Source organism: Equus caballus, chromosome 9 (assembly GCF_041296265.1).
Source record: "Equus caballus isolate H_3958 breed thoroughbred chromosome 9, TB-T2T, whole genome shotgun sequence".
Lineage (NCBI taxonomy): Eukaryota > Metazoa > Chordata > Mammalia > Perissodactyla > Equidae > Equus > Equus caballus.
The window spans coordinates 93,572,817-93,589,982 of NC_091692.1; the positions used below are offsets into that span (position 1 = coordinate 93,572,817).

General features: G+C 46.8%; 1 protein-coding gene across 2 annotated transcripts in view; it reads right to left on the reverse strand.

The window, feature by feature from the left end:
- COL22A1 (collagen type XXII alpha 1 chain) overlaps nucleotides 1-17,166 on the reverse strand; it is a 293,821-nt gene that overhangs the window by 177,397 nt on the left and 99,258 nt on the right. For both annotated transcript variants that reach the window (XM_005613300.4, XM_014728097.3), the window contains one exon: nucleotides 13,745-13,783. In XM_005613300.4, coding sequence (XP_005613357.1) covers nucleotides 13,745-13,783 — 39 coding nt within the window. The remainder of the gene's footprint in view (nucleotides 1-13,744; nucleotides 13,784-17,166) is intronic.

Sequence of the window (17,166 nt, forward strand, 5' to 3'; positions counted from 1 at the left end):
AAAGCGATACTAAAGATGCTGCTGCTGACAATCCTCACTGTATATTTATTACATGCCAAGTATTGAGTACTTTACATCCATCAGTGCGTTTAACTCATCCCCACAACAATTCTATAAAAGAGATGTAACTATTATCCTCATTTCATAGTTTATGAAATGGAAGCACAGAGATTGAAAAATTTTCCCAAAGTTACAGCATTTGTACGTGGAAGGGCCAGACTCTGGGTTCCAGAGTCTGCCACACGCACAGTTGTTCACTGGACGCTTGGCAGTCCCGTGAGTAAGTGTTGTCATCTTCACTTTACACGGAGGACATGGGCACAGAGAGATCATGACCTTCTCGTGGCTGCCCAGTGGTCCACATGGCCAGACGAGGCAGGCTGGGGAGGCTAATGCCTGAGCGCCCAGCCCTGCTCTCCCCTCCAGGGATCCTATTCTTCTCCCGCAGTCTCAGCAGCCTCACCTCCCTGGGAAGTGCTCCCTCAACTGCCTCACAGGAGGCAGGAGCTCCGCATCAACCCAGGATACTGGGGGTCAGGAATAGGGTGAGCTCAACTCCCCAGATGCCCCACCTGTCTCCAAGGCCCAGCACCATCCTGGGCTGATCTGAGCAAATGGCACGTGTGTTTCCAGATGGCAAAGACACCAGCCCACTTAGCTCTGCTCCTCTACAACTCTAGGGCTAAAGTCAAGATTTCTCAAAAGATGCAATATGACAGAATAAGGACTTCCTCTGAGGAAATGCCCTCAGTGGTGCTTCCCTCCAGAATCAGGCCTATTGGGATGACTTGGTGCCGAGCCCACCCCAGGGGTTGGTTACCCAGTTAGGATGGCGGATCTTCTAAAGGCAAGTCTGTCCTCTGGCCGCTGCAGGTGGGGAGTCCTGCATCTGAAGGTAGGGAAAGGGATGTCTTGGTGGGCTTCTGCTTCTGGGGTAAAGGGGGAAAGGCAGCAGGGCATTGGAGCTCCCAGGACCGTCTAATAAAGGGATCCAGGGGGCAGACCAGAGATAATGCCAGAGGGAACTCCGGACAGTTCCAGAACCTTCCTTCTGCCCACAGTTGTCACATTTCCAGTCTCAATGGTGCTTTCCAACAGATGTCCAACAAGTATCTGTGTGAATCTGCCTCATTCACAGGATGGGAACTCTGTGAGGTGGGGAATCACCTCTATGTCACCAGTGCCCACTTGGCACAGGACCCCACAAGTGCTCCGTGTCCTTCAATCCCTTCCTGAGCCACATGGCCTTGAACGGGGAGACAATGGGGAGACTCTCCCACTTTACAATTAGCTCTTGGGTTATGAAAACCCCAGGAACAAAGCGAACAGTAGGGTGTTGTGGAAAGACAATGGTCTCAAGAGCCAGCAAGTCACAGCTTCAAATCCCACCTCCATCACTTAGTACTAATGACTTTGGCCAAGTTAGAGAAATGCTCTGAGTCTCAGTCTTCATCTGTAAGTAGGGATCATAAACCTAGCTGCAGGATTTGTGCTTCCCAAGGACAGGGGCAGCTTGGCAAATGGGTTTTAGATGACTGATGCCATACAACCAGCCACTTCTGCTTCATTGTCTGGAGTAATCTACCCTTGCTCCGTATTCTAAGAAACCAACTAGAGGCCTCTGTAGAGGTGAATATTTTCTTTGTCCAAGAGGGCAACATTTCTTTTGAATCTTATTTTACATGGGTGGGATAACCAAGCTGGCACTGCAAATAGACCCATTCTGGGAAATTTCCACTTGCAAGTCATCATGAGATCCAGGCATTTCATTAGATGAGTTCCTGCTCTTATGAAAGTTGTGTCCCAAAGAAAAAGTCAACCTGACAAGATATTTCTTGACATCACAGAACACCACCATGCCTCTGTGACATACCTTCCAAAATCCTCCAATTGGACTCACCATCAGCTTCCTGCAGTGGCTTTGAAAGGAGAAAGTTATAGCCTTAGGCTGCCCATTCATATCCCATCAGGAAAGTCACTCCACCTCTCTGAGCCTCAGTTTCATCATTTGTAAAACAGAGCTTCAAGCTGCTTTCAGATGGGAAAATGAATGTGGACATAATTTGTAGACTATAAAATATTATTAAAATGCCAGTTGTTTGTATTCTATTGAGAACTAAGGACACTTTCTCAAGTCTATGGGTGGGTCAATGAAAGGAGTGGGGAAAAGACTGGAGGTTGCCCTGGAATTGGTAAGGTCAGGCAGAGGGAAATTTTTAAAGGGAATATGTGTAGCTAAGGAGCCACAATAAAGTACAAAAAAAGGCAAGGAAAGAGAAGGGAGAGAAGGAAGAGAGAGGAAATAAGAGAACAGGAGAGGAGAGGAGAGGGGACAAGAAGGGAGAGAGGGGAGGAGAGAGGAGGGGAGGGGAGTAGAGAACCAGGCGAGAGGGAGGATGGCGTGGATTTGTATGTAGCCTCTGCTGCCTGCTAGCAGAGCAGAACAAGTAACCTTCCCTCCTGGGTCTCAGCTGTATCATCCTTAAAAAGGGTGATGTGAGGAGTAATATTACCTCTAGCTCAAGAGGCCTGGTAAGATGCCTTGCCGTGCTTGGGGAAATGCTTTGTATATTGGGAAATTCGAAACAAGCATCAAGTACTGTTATTTTGGGTAAACTACCCAAACCTCCATTCTTAACCTGTAAAAAGGAAATCACCCAGGCTAAGAGGACAATAGATAATGCAGGTGACAAGCATTACCAGGGCCCAGGAGGAGGAGCCTTCCCCCTTCACAGGGCGGGTGGGACTCAAAATCAGGGCCCTGAACCTTCTCTGGGCTCTAACCTCTCTGCCCCCTCCCCCTCTGCTTCCATGATCTCCTTGGGAGACCCCTGGGAAGGTAACACCTAGCAGGAAGTTATCCACCCACAACCACTTGTCAGAACCAGAGTCCCCAGAATTGTCCGGTGACCTCATTGGGCAAAATACAGAGAAAAGAGAGAACAGTTCTTTTGGTTAATTAACTATCAGGGCTTTTATCTAAATGTTGACAAAGAGATTGCTACATTACTAGAGGTGCTACGCTAGTGTTCTTTTGCATCCATTTGCAAGGTGCCAGAGTATGCCCTTTAGTTGGGGTCTGAGAAATGCTCTGGGCAGTGGTCCTCCAAGTGTGGCTCCTGGACCATCAGCATCAGCTTCGCCTGGGCCATGTTAGGAGGCAGATTCTCGGGCCTCACCCAAACTCGCTGAACCAGACACTCTGGGAGCAGGGTCCAGCACGCTGGTTTAACAAGTGCTCCAGGTGATTTGGATGCTCAGTCAAGTTTGAGAACCACTTCTCAGCACTGATAAATGCAGGCTGTGGAGTCAGAAAACATAATCTCAGTTCCTGGCTCAGCCACCCAGACAGATAAAGTCACGTGTACCTGGTCGCACGGTTAATAAGCTTGTAAAATGAGGATAACAATATCTACCTCAAAACTAATTAGCAAGGGCACGGGTCTTGGTAGACAGTAGTACTCATAAATACCAGGTACTGTCATTATTCTTAGATGCTCTGTGAATTATTTTGGATGAACTGAAGAAATGAAAGCACGCCCTCCAGTTCTAAATCAGCCCACCTGGAACATGCTCCCTAACACTCTCCAGGCTTCCTGATGCTTTGGAGTTACAGAAGTCCTCCTCAGGGGGAGGCGGGGGCTCTGACATTTTGCAGCTGTCAGCTGCCCCTGGTGATAAGACCTCGTTGATGCAGAGGACACAGAAGACGTCATTTGGTGTATAAAAAATGGAGCACCATGCTGGTGTAATGGCAATTATACTTATCTATGAGCCCTTTTTACAAATATGTCATTTATTTTCATTAGCTCATGAAGGCTCGCAGCAACCTTCTGAGGTGAATACTATTACAGTCGCCAATTTATAGATGAAGAAAGCAAGGGGTCCAGGGGTTGAGTAACTGAAAAATGTTACACAGCTGAAAAGTGGCTGAGCAGGGTCTGAACACAGTCAGTCTGTGTCTAGGGTCCACACCCTTAGCCTCCTCTGCCCTCCCAGTCCAGCAGTCCAGCTGTCCAGCATTTACCGGTAACTTCCCGTAAGTGCTCTCACTCTCCTGTATGAAGCCATTGGTCCTGTGACTGGTCCATTAGACCTCACGAGTGCCTGAGTGTCAGACAGAGCTGGGGAAAAAGTGTAGTCTTTGCTATTCCAGTTCTGCCCGGGGCTGTGAGATTCCATGAACTCAAAACTTCTCCAACAGGTCCTTCAGCAACATGGACAGGGTCTTAAACACCTTTATTTATTCTAACTCTCAGCATTTTGCCCCCAACTTACAAAGCTATTTGAGGGCAAACAAGCAGCTAAACTTATTTTACCCTAAAACCTTTAATTATTATAAAAATAGAAGGCACTCAACCACAGTTATCCAACTCAATAACCATGAATAATGCACAGGCTAAGAATAGGAGATGGGGGCGCTGATAAGCCAGCTGTAAACAGAGAAAGAGACCCGGAGCTGGAGGCAAATGGCATAAATACATCTCAGAAGTTTCACACATACAAGCACACACATATAATTTATATTTTATGACTCAGAGGTTCTACAATGTAATCATTACATAAAATAAGTTGATTCCCACAAGGGATATGGTTTTTGAGGGTCAAGAATTCCCAGAGATGAGCACCACTTTGGGGAGAGGACAGAGAAGTGGAACTGGCCAGCAGAGTGGTTAAGAGTGGGGATCTAGAGCCAGAGAGACATGGCCTCAGCCCTGCTCACCCACCAGCCCTGTGACCTCGGGCACGCTCCAGACTCCTTAAAGGGGCTGCAGGAGGCTGAGACTCACAAAATGAACAGCTGGCACATATCAAGAGGTCAACAACAGGTTGATGTCATGATCCTTTCCACTGCATGGCACCTTTTTTGAGACAAAGTTACTATACTGTTCCAGATAAAATCACCAAATGTCCCTATTGATTTTTGCATGGCTGCTATTGCTAATGACCCCACCCCACCCTTTCAGAAAGAAGCAGGAAGATAAAAGCATGCCCATTAACCTCTTGCAATGCCACATATTTCACTTATACCAGAAACCCCTGCTGTGCAGAAGCATCTTATGTTTTCTGGAGACCTCTCTTGGTTACTGCTCTGGAAAGGAGGCGTCAGGAAGAAAATCCATACGTAGCAGGATCCTCTCCTTTCTCCTCATTCTCCACCCACCTCTGAAGTCCATTTCTACCTCCACAAAATCCCCTCAGCCCACCATCTCAAATAGAGCCTGCCTTTGAAAGACACCAAAGAAAGAACTTGCTCTAGTGGGAAAGATCCGTTCTTTGACGCTCTGGACGCACAAGGTGTGTCTGTCACGTTGGCATCAGAGCAGTGTCATTGTGAGAGCAGCTCTGACTGTCCACTACCATAGGAGCCCAGGCACTGACTGACTGCTTCAGAGGAGAGGGCCTTGGCGAGCCCAGACCAGGAGCCCATTAGGAACAGTGCTGAGTGGGAACATCGCTTCTAGCTACTACCAGATCTGCCCAGTTAGCCATGCAGTGGCCAGAGTGATTTTTTTCTAGACTCTCTTCATCGTCCCCTGAATCCCCGACCTCTACTCTCAGGTGCAGATGACTGAATTAATCAGACTCCAGAGTTTGTGTCCCTCATTTTGCTCTTCCTCTCCAGTCCTCTAGCACAGTGCCTGGCCCTCAGTGGGCAGTTGCTATGATTCTGAACAAGCCTGAGCTTATTATAAACTACTTTGTCCTGTTCCTACAGCTTCTTACAATGAAAACATCAATGTGTGTGTGTGTGTGTGTTTTCTTTAGTCTCAGTGGCCTTTTCCATGTAATATTGATAACGGTGCCTTCTGCTGCACTCACTGGGAGGAATGAGCAAGACAAAGTCCATGGGAATACTTGGCTCTGTGCTGGACACCTCACAGGTTACTGGATCAGAAGCATTCCCAGGATGTCAATAGGCAGAGGGGAATGTTGGACGTGCAAGGAGGAGGAATCAATGCCATGGAGGAAGAAACATCCAGAGAGCAATGAACCCTTGAGAAATATCCTGAGAACCCTTGATGAACATCCTGAGAAAGACAAACCCAGAATCAGCAGGAGACAAATATGAGGGAAAGGTCACTTGGGGCCCCATGACAGTAGGGGGAAGGGCACCCCAAACACATGGGACTTTATCTGCCAAGTAACATGGAGCAGCTGAGCTGTACGTCAGCAGGAGACGATGTGATAACAGCAGCATTTTAAAATCAAACACAAATCCACGCGCACTTGCATGTTTTAAATGGGGCAGTGGGTTTAAGCTGAAGGAAGGCCTTTGGAGCTGACCCACTGCGGGCAGTCACATTTTGGCAGGTGGGTCCCCAACGCCCCTCAAGCCAGCCGCCTTTCATGAGGGCCTGTATGCTTCATGGTCCACAGCAATGTGGAGAAGCCTGCTTTGTCCCACTTCAAGTCATTAGAGGACAGAAAGCCCTGGGCTTATTCATTTGGAATATACATGTGCAGAATCTGCTTTTCTCAGCCCTGGAGACCAGGCCACGTCAGCTGACTGCTCTGAACCTGGCTTCCCTCCTTAATTTCATCATGATGGCCTTGGACTCTCCGCAGTTTTTCAACTGGCACCTTATTTGTTTAGCTCCATGGTGGACCGACCCACAAAGACTCTCCTATGCTCGGACTTCAGCACACCCAGCCCCACTGCACACGGCCCTGCATCCTCTTCTGGACATGCAGTCGAAACTTCGAGAAGACAGCAGCCCAGGAAATCAGAACTGCCTCTGCTATTTGTCTGCCTCAGACTCCTTTCACCATGCTCGTCCCGTCAGGTTCACTGTCCCGAGAAAAACGGAAGAAAACCATAAAAGACAAGAAACCAACGTTTACGTGACCTAAAATTCGGTCTGCTACTGAGTCAACCAGCTCCATAAAATTCAGCTGAGTTCCTCATATTTGCTCGCATATTTTTTCTAGTGCACCACACTGTGAAATCTGAGCACAAAATCCATATGAAGTTTTATTTATTGCCATATGGATTTCTGTGGAAATGCTTAAGAAAGGACTTTTTGGTTGTTGTTGTTGAGATTTTTTTCCCTTCCACCAAATGCTGGCTACTGAGCTGCTGACCCAGGCATGGATTCATGGGACACTCTGCCCTGGTTTCATCCCCTGTGGGTCCCAAGAGCCCTCACCGTCTATATGGTGAGATCCAGACTTGATGAGGAGCTGAAAGCTCCTTCCTACTCTGTCCTCTGTCACCCTCCACTTCAGGGAAACCGAGTCTCCTCATAACTCAGCCCTGACCCATCTCCATGACCCGGTCTAGGCCAGTCCCTGCTGGAAGGCTTCCTTCTAAATCCCAACCCAACTCTAATTGTAAACTAACACTAGCTTCTCTTCACAAAGAAAACAAAGAACCCTCACAGGAAATGCATTGCTCCACATCGCTGAACAGGTGGAGGTGCTGGCTTAGCTGAGCCTTGACTCCACTCAGCAATGCCACTTACAAGGGTCCAACTGCTGCGTGTCACCTTCACCATTCTTGAACAGGCTCACTTCATGGTAGCAAATGGCTCAGGGATTTCAAAGCCCTCGGCCTCACAGCCGCAGGCCCAGGGGGAATGCACATCTGTCTCCAGGCTTCTAAGTGAAAGCACTGACTTTGTTTGGTTTGAACTGATAGAGGTAATGTGCCTGAATTGATCATTGCGCTCAGGGAACCCAGTGCCAGGATGGCTCAGACCTGATTCTTGCTGATGCTTTCTGAAGGCATGATTTCCAGGTGCCCTGCTAAGTTCTTTCCATGGATAAAGTCACTGAACCCTCACATCAACCTTACCAGAGCATATCGTTGTTGCTATCATCTTCAGTGGACAGGCGAGGAAGCTGAGGCACTGGGGATTGTAATGACCTCGCCAAGGTTATGTAGCCAGACTGGGGCAGCAGTGGGCTCCCAAAGCCTGGGCTTCAGTCACTGCCATGTTCTGCCATCTGGACCCACCAGGCATCACACCATCCAGCATTCAGCAAATCTCCAAGACTGGGAGAGAGGGCTCTTCCCTCCAAAATCACATTGCTTTTGGATTTCACACATAAACAACTATGGACAGGCTATATTTAAAAGGATTTTCATTATATTAAGATCTAGTATTTGGTTAAATGTCTACAGATGTACTAATGTTGTAGCACCATGAAGAGAAAACTAACAAAATATATAAAATATCTCAAATCCCACTACCCCAGTGCCTTGGCCATTTTTACTGCACACACATCTTTTCATGTGTGAGCCCATATGGCTTCCTATTCTACCATTTCTTTTGCATCATGTTGAGAGCGCACCTCCCCATTATAAAGTCTTCCTAATTTTCACTTACACCCACCATTAGGTTGATCCCATTTTTGTGTGGTTGCAGTTGTTAAGAGTGCTTATAAAGAACGGAGTCAGCTCAGGGCCATTTCGTTTCTGTATCTGGTTTTCCCCTCATATGAATTGTGTTTATGATAATTACCTAGAAATTGGTTTCATTTTCTAAGCACCCACCAGCAGCACAACACTGAGTATTCCCTAGGAAAGCCTCAAAGTGCTTTGCTGATGTGACAATTGTCCGCTCCTCCACCCCCAACACCCTGTGGCCTCAGCAGGGTCTCCCAACAGTGTCGTCACTCTCTGTGTGTGTAACAGGATGGGGAGTGGAGATGGCACAACCTGACTTGCTTAAGGACAAGTAAGAAGAACCACACTCTTAAGAGACGACCACATGGCCAGTCTGGTGGCATAGTGGTTAAGTTTGCGCACTCCACTTTGGTGGCCTGGGGTTCATGGGTTCGGATCCCTGGTGCGGACCTACACACTACTCATCAAGCCATGCTGTGGCGGTGTCAAAAATACAAACAGAGAAACGTTGCCACAGATGTTAGCTCAGTGACGATCTTCCTTACCAAAAAAAAAAAAAAGGAGAGAGAGAAAGAAAAAAAGACGACTGTGTGCCCGGAATTTGCATGCTTGTCTCCTCCACTGAATTGGTGAATGAGTCCCCAGAGAGCCCAACCCAGGTTTAGACTCTGTGAACCCACCACTCTCTCCCATCTGCTGGGTTCTTAGTGCTGTTAATCAAAACAACACATATGTCACTCTCTTATGGACTTTAGAGTAGCTTCTAGCAGACTAAGGAAAGGAATAAGACAAGGGATAAATTTTTAGATGCCCCTACCAGGTGCCAGGGCCTAAGCCAGGTGCTTTCACAGGCATTATCAACCTCCTACAATCCCCCAACAGCCCCAGGGAGTAGGCGTCCATGGCCCCACTTTACAGACGAGGAAACTGAGGCTCAGAGAGACACTAACCAAAGATCACACAGCCATTGCAGAGCTGGAATCCAAAACAGGTCTGCCCAACTCCCCAAACCTGCTTTCTTTCCATCACCTGAGCCCACGTTTGAGCACAGAACCAAGGCTCCCTTTGTCCTCCTTCCCCCAGACTCCAGATTTCTAAGGAAAAGAGGGCAACCCCAGAACGGCAGAGATGCCCCCAGCAGCGCTTAGGCAGGAGCCCTGAAAAGGAAAACTGGAGCCGACGCTCTGCTTCCAAACACCAGAGGGCGCTGTGGGTCCAGGAAGGAAGGATCACGGAGCGGCTCCGCGGGGTTCTTCCCCCGAAGGCTCCGGTCCCCCAGAGAAGGACTCTCAGGATGCACCAAAAGGAAGCTCCCTGGAGACTGCACACTTTGTCCCTGTTTTTATTATTTCTAAATCTTTTCTACCTGTGGGGCTCATGGTCCAGTTGATTCTGCAGACCACGTCTGCATGGATTACGGACTGACGCAGGCCCCACCCAAAGGAAAGCTTATGCAGACATCCTCATCGTGCTTATTAATCTTCTCAACATCGAAGAACCAAGGGGCAGGAGGGGCACGGAGGTCATCACTCCCTCCCTGCTCTCCCTGACCACCTGAATTGTTCCAAACCAGCCCAGAGCAGTGGCTAAACCCCTCATCATCATCACCACCAAAACAGCACCGAAAATTATGATAGAGAAACGAGAAGAGCAGCGTCACAGTTACTGAGCGTGGCTGTGCCAGGCGCTGTGTCAAACCCTTGATGTCTAGTTTCTCCTTTAATCCTCCCAGCAACCTCATATGTAGGAACCACTATTATCGCCTCTGCCTCCTTTCATGGAAAAGGAAACTGAGGCTCAGAGTAGACCAAGGACAGATACACTTAAGGTTAACATGAAGTGGAGCCAGAATTTGAAGCTAGATCTGCTCCACTGCACAGTCTGTGATCCCTCCACTGACTCTAGCTGGCCCTTGGTCCTGGATGACAGTGGTCTGCATTCCTCTCATCCATTCACCCATTTGACAAGCATTTATTTAATCCCAGCTGTCTCCCAACCCCTTTGAAGGAGGATCCATCCCTCCCTTTCTCTTCTTCCATGTCACCAACACCTGAGCTGTGGGCAGCTCTTTTGGGGCATCCCCTAAAATGCTACCTTCCCCCTTTACCTTAGCCTGATTTCATATATAGTAAAACACTGAGAGAGATTCACTCCAAGAACCCCGTGGTAAATATGAGGTGGAACAGGAACTAGAGAGGAGACTAGCTTCCAAAACAAGGGGCAGAGGCAGCCCAGGACCACGGCACCGCACAACAGTCTTGGGCATTTCATGGGGGGGTGCCACAGAGAGGCAGTGTCGGCCTGGGAGGGTCAGGAGGCCAAGTTCTCCAGCAGTTTTCAGCTGTGTGACTTTGCACCAGTCACTCACCTTCTCTGAGCCTCAGTTTCCTCAGCTGCTGGGGAAGGGGAAATTCAATTGGCCCTCCCACTTCCTTTCATCTTAATAATAACCAGTGATTGTGTTTTCTAGCCATCTTACTGTGTGACCTTGAGAAGGTCACTTGACCTCTAAGCTGTGTTCTCCTCATCTGTGAAATGGGCATTGCAGTGCCTTCCCCGAAGTGTTGTCTTAATGATGAGACATAAAGTATGGGACATACCGTGCATGGTGCCTGGCCCTCTTAGAGGCCAATGCACATGGTCAGGTGGTTAACTACAACGGCAAAAATGCAAAACTACACAGCCAGAATCAGAGTCATATGATTCCTAGACCTACCAGGCTCCAGTCCATCCAGCCCCCCAGCACTCTGCAATTGCTTCGGAGAGAATATTCAAGCAAAGAAACTGTTTGTTACGCCCTGTCCCAGCGCATTAGTCCCCAGTGGCTTTCTTTCCTCGGTGGACTCTGTTGGTCCCCTTGACCCACCCTGACCCCCTCATCCTTGTGGGGGAAGCAGAGACTCCAAGTTACGGAAGAGAGCCCCAGGGGCTCAGGCTGGGGCGGGCTGATTACCAAATCTCAGAGCTGCCGCCTGCAAGGGCCTTTGTGCATCATCTCCTCCCATCACCTCATTCTTACAGATGAAGAAGCAGAAGCTCAGAGAGGCAGGTGACTCACCCTCGAATCATACAGCTAATATGTGGCAGAATCTAGACTCAGACTTTGCTAAAAATGCCCAACTGCAGGAGAATGTCAACCGAGGACAGAGCCGGAAGTGCCAGAGTCTGTTCAGCAGCCCGTCTCTCCTGCCAGCACTGAATACGTGAGGAGGTCTCCCAACTGCAACTGTGACCCGCAGCTTCCGGTCCTGCATGTGGTGCCGCAGGCAGGGCTTGGGGGCACCAGGGAGGTGCCTCCAGGCCTCAGGAGAATAAGGCTGCCTATCCTGACCTCAACGGGAAGGGACGAGTCAGCGAAGCACCTGCTGCTCAAGGGAGAAAAGAGGCCTGGCTGTTCCTGCTAGTGACACCAACATGCAAGAAGGACAACACGTCAGTCAGAGGATAGGCCAGTCCAGGAGTTGCTGGACCCTTCAAGGGCTCTGACAGCCCCAGTCCTGACACTGAGGAGCATCTGGCTGTCCTGGTAAGGCCCTGTGCTCCGGCTCTGGGCCCACAGGAACCAAGCACGCCGGCAGCTACAGAAGCAGTTTCTGAATCTGTGCACCTAGGTTCCAGGCGCCCTGCTTTTTAAACCACACGGAACCATGGAGAGTGGCCGCCGTGAGCCCCATTTTAGGTGTCAGGAGGCCCAGACTCAAAATTGATGGCAGAGCTAGCAAGTGGCAGAGTCCCCTGAACCAGGTCTGCCTGGTGCAAAGCCATGTTATGCTGTGTGTCACACTGCCTCTCAAAGTGCTCTATATTCTTGTGCAGTACCTGTTGTGTGTGTGTGTGTGTGTGTGTGTGTGCACACTGATGCTTTTAATAGGGATAAAAAAAGAGGAGTTCAATATGGAATAAATGAAGACACCAAGAAATACGAGGGGGAAAATAAATACTCTCACGACTTTGTTACCCACAGACAACCAGTGGTTAAGGACGGGGGTTTGCCCTCAGAGTCTCTCTCTCTCTCTGTCCTCTCTCCCTGTCTGTCTGTCTGTATGTCTGTCTCTTTCTCTCACATACACAAATATATGCAGACACACATGCACACACAACTGGGGTCATGTTGCATAGATATTCTGCAGTGTGTTTTAAGAATTAGCAAAATATTATCTTCATTTTCTAGATCACTAATGATTCTTCCAAATGTGATTTTGCATTTCTGGATGACATCTCATTATTTAGCTGTATAATGACTTATTTTACCCTCTGCCCATGACGCAGCATTATGGTTGTTTCTGGTCTTGCTTATAAATTACACTGAATGAAACCCGTGAGTGTGTACTTGCACGTACCCTTGACTTACCTCCTTAGAGTAAGTCTCTAGATGTGAAAGGACTAAATAAAAGGTACTTACAAGGAGAACATGGGCAGGCCACTGAGGTCTCTCGGTCCACTGTAATTGAACATAGTGGCACCTGGTTTACACAACCAGCCCAGGGCAAGGAGCTCACGTGAGCCTCCTCTGAGCAGCGATACCATCCCGGGGTCCAGCGGCTCCACGTTCTGAGTCTACAAGAGCCTGGACTCTGGTGAAATAATCAACATAAATGTATGCTATACAGTCTTATGGCTGCCTCTCCTGGGAAACGGAGGATATATTTTTAATAGCTGGTGTGAGTGGAAAATGGCATTTTAGTGACTCTCTGCTTTTTATTTCTCCTTATAGGCTAACACCAGAAGAAAGCTTTCCTATTCCAAAGGAACGCCCTATGTCCCAGGCTGTGTCGACCTTGTGCATGTTATGATAAAGGTGAAAGAAGGTGCAACATTCATACATGGGGAGAACGTTTATAGGCTCTGTCCCTTGTCATCTCCCCTTTAAACTTCTGCAACCATCTCCTGACTATTGCCCAAATTCCTCTGGTCTCCCCTCTCTCACATCTATCGGCACCTGCTATTCAAACACTCTCAGCAGGTCTGACCACGCACAGACCCTTCAGTGCCTTCCTACCACTGCAAACAAGGCCTAAACACGTTTTGATATTTAATGCCCTGCATGCTGGTCCTTGGGCCACTTCTGCAGCTCTGTACCCCACCCCCTATGAGTGCCATCTAAGCATTGCAAACCAGCCACCTCGTGTGCAAACACTTTCCTCCACTTACCCCTACATAATGCGCACACAGTCTTCTCTCTGCCTGGAAGCCCTGACTGCCGTGCACACTTCAGTGCCCGAGTCAGGAAGGACACACACTGAGGCCGGGAGCTCAGCCCAGGAGACCTCTTCTCTCCCATCCACATTCTTACCAGGCAGCACAACAGTAGCACACACCTCTCCCAAACGCAAACCTGCCCAGCCAGCCACCCCGCAGCCCTGGAGGGTGTGAGAAAAGGGAGAGGCTTACCTTTTCACCCTTTTCTCCTTGGACAAAAGGTCCTCTGCCCTAGAAAAGGAAAGCAGAAGGCAAAGGTTCAGGACAGAGCATCTCCCTGGCGTGACATCACGCATGGGGCAGCACCTGGGATTTGAGATGGTCAGATGCTTCCTCATCAGCTCAGCCAAGGGGCCTCCAAAAGAGGTGATAACTATGTATTTATTGAGTGCTGATTCTCTCAAGTATCATCTAATTTTGCCAATAACTCAATATTATGGTACTATTCTTTTTTTCCATATCAGCATTATTGAGATATTATCCACATACTGTGTAATTCACCTATTTAAAGCGTACAATTCAGTGGTTTTTAATATATTTACAGACTTGTGCAACGATCGCCACAATCAACTTCAGAACGTTTTCATGTCCTCAAAACGACCTCCATACCCATTAGGGGTCACTCCCCATTTCCCCCCATGCCCTGCCCTAGGCAAACACTAATCCAGTTTCCGTCTCTCTAGATTTGCCCACTCTGGACATTTTATATGAATGAACTTATACAACATGTGGGCTTTTACGACTGGCTTCATAGCCATTCTTTTCTTTCTTTCTTTCTTTCTTGTTTTTTTTTTTGAGGAAGATTAGCCCTGAGCTAACATCTGCTGCGAATCCTCCTCTTTTTGCTGAGGAAGACTGGCCCTAAGCTCACATCCGTGCCCATTTTCCTCTAGTTTATATGTGGGACGCCTGCCACAGCATGATTTGCCAAGCGGTGCCATGTCCCCACCCGGGATCCAAACCGGCGAACCCTGGGCCGCAGAAGCGGAACATGCGCACTTAACCGCTGCGCCACCAGGCCGGCCCAGCCAATATTTTTTTAGCAAAGCATTTTCAAGGTTCATCCATGTTGTAGTATGTATCAATACTTCATTTTATTACAGAGTAAGTGCCATTGCATAAATATAACACACATTTTATTATCCATTCATCAAGTGATTGACGTTTGGGTTGTTTCTACTTTTTTGGTTATTATGAATAACACTGCGATGAACATTTGTGTGCAAGTTTTTGTGTGAACATACATTTTCATTTCTTTTTGGTATATACGTGGGAGTGAAATGGCTGAGTCATATAGTAATTCTATATTTAACCTTTTAAAGCCTGCCAGACTGTTTTCCAAAGGAGCTGGACCATTTTACACTAGCAATGTATGAGGGTTCCGATTTCTCCAAGAGCCCAGTTGTTCTAACCTTATTGAAAGTGAGGTATTGAAGTCCCTAACCATTGTCATTGGATTATCTATTTCTCCTTTCAACTCTGTCAGTTTTTGCTTCATGGATTTTGGGGCTCTGTTGTTAGTGCACATATGTTTATAATCGTTATACATATTTTGGAGGATTGACGCTTTTATCACTATGAAATGTCCCTCTTCTTTTTTATTAATTTTTGGTTTTAAAGTCTATTTTGTCCGATGTTAGTATAGCCATTCCAACTTTTTGTGTTTTCTATTTTCAGAATGTATATTTTCCATCCTTTTGCTTTCAACCTATTTGTATCTTTGATTCTAAAATGTGTCTCCTGCGGACAGGATATAGTTGGATCCTGTTTTCATGTCCAGTCTGAAAACCTCTGCTTTTTAGTGGGTTTGTTTAGTACGTTCACATGTAATTTATCATCGATATAGTTAAATTTACATACGCCTTTTTACTTTTCGTTTGCTATGTCTCCTGTCCTTTTTTGTTCCTTTATTCCTCCTTTACTGATCAATTTTGCATTACATGAGTACTTTTTAGTGCAACATTTTAATCTCTTTAATGATATTTTCACCACATATTTTTGAGTTATTTTCTTGGAGGTTGCTCTTGGTTTTACCATATACGTTTTACTTTATCAGGATCCACTTCAGATTTATACTAACTTACTTCCAGTGAGGTTGAGAAACATACTCCTATGCAGATCTATTCCCTATTCCCCCTCTTTCTTTTTGCTATTATTATTATACATATTTGTTAAACACTCAATAATACATTGTCATAATTATTACTTTGGACTTGTCATCCCACTGCATTCTGGCCTCAACTCTTTGATGGTAAGTCAGCTGATAATCTTATTGGGGTTTCCTTGGACATGATGAGTCATTTTTTTCTCTTGCTGCTGTCCAAATTTTCTCTTTATCTTCCAGCATTTTTGCCCTGATGTTTCTGAGGATGGATCTCTTTGTGTTTATTTCGATTGGAGCTTATTGAGCTTCTTGAATGTGTAGATTACTGCTTTTTTGCCAAATTTGGGATTTTTTAGCCATTATTTCTTTGAATGCCTTTTCTCCTCCTTTCTCTCTTTCTTGTACTCCCATTATGTGCATATTGGTGTACTTTACGGGTCCCCACATTTCTCTGAGGCTCTTTTCATTTTTCTTCATTATTTTCTCTCTCTGTTCTTCATATGATGTAATCTCTACTGATCTATCTTTAAGAATGCTGGCTCTTTCTTCAGCCAGTTCAGATCTACTGTCGAGTCTCTCTAATGATTTTTTTTTCCAGTGATTATAATTTTAAACTTCAGAATTTCCATTGGTTCTTTCTAACAATTTCTCTTTATTTGTATCCTGTGTTTGATGAGATATTGTCACAATGCCTTCCTTTACTTCTTTAACAATGGTTTTCTCCAGTTCTTTGAACATAGTTTTAGTGGCTACTTTGTAAACTCTGTCTGTTAAATCTGACATCTGTGCCCTCTCACAGGCAGTTTCTGTTGCCCCATTTTTTTCTGGTGCTTAGGTAAGATGCTAGGCCCCACCTCACCCAATTGATGTGAGGGTTAAATGAGCCTGAAATCTGTAAAGCACATAACACAGAGCCGGGCACACAGTTAGTGTTGTGAAATGTTAACAGCTCTTCTTCCTTCCATGTTATTTTGCACAGAGCAGGTGCTTCCTACCTATATGTAGGAGGTAAGCATGTACAGCATAGGTGACGGGGTGGCACAGCAAGTGAGCACAAGACTCAGATTAAAACTGGTGCAGGATCAAATTCTTCCTCTGCCACATCCAGGCTCCATATCACGGGCAAGTCATTCAAGTCTGAAAATTCTGTGTCATTCCCATTAGGGAAGTGAAGAGACTATGTTTAAAATGTTGTAATAAGGAGAAATGAGAGAATCCATAGGAAGCACCTACGAAGAGCAGATGGTACAGCTTGGCAATGAGCTGTTGGATGATGACAGTGTGGGATACTGAGTGAATCGCATTTGACAGGTTAATTCTTCAAGGGGACAGGCTTTGTCTTGTAGTCTGGGGTTTCCCCCTGAGCACTGAAAACCTAGAAGGAACTAATTATAATGGAAAATAAAGACAACTGCCATTCACTGACCATCTCCAATGGATCAGGCATTTTATAGACAAATAGTTCCTAGGCATTCAGCCCATTCTAGCTGACATGCATGTTTGGGGGAAA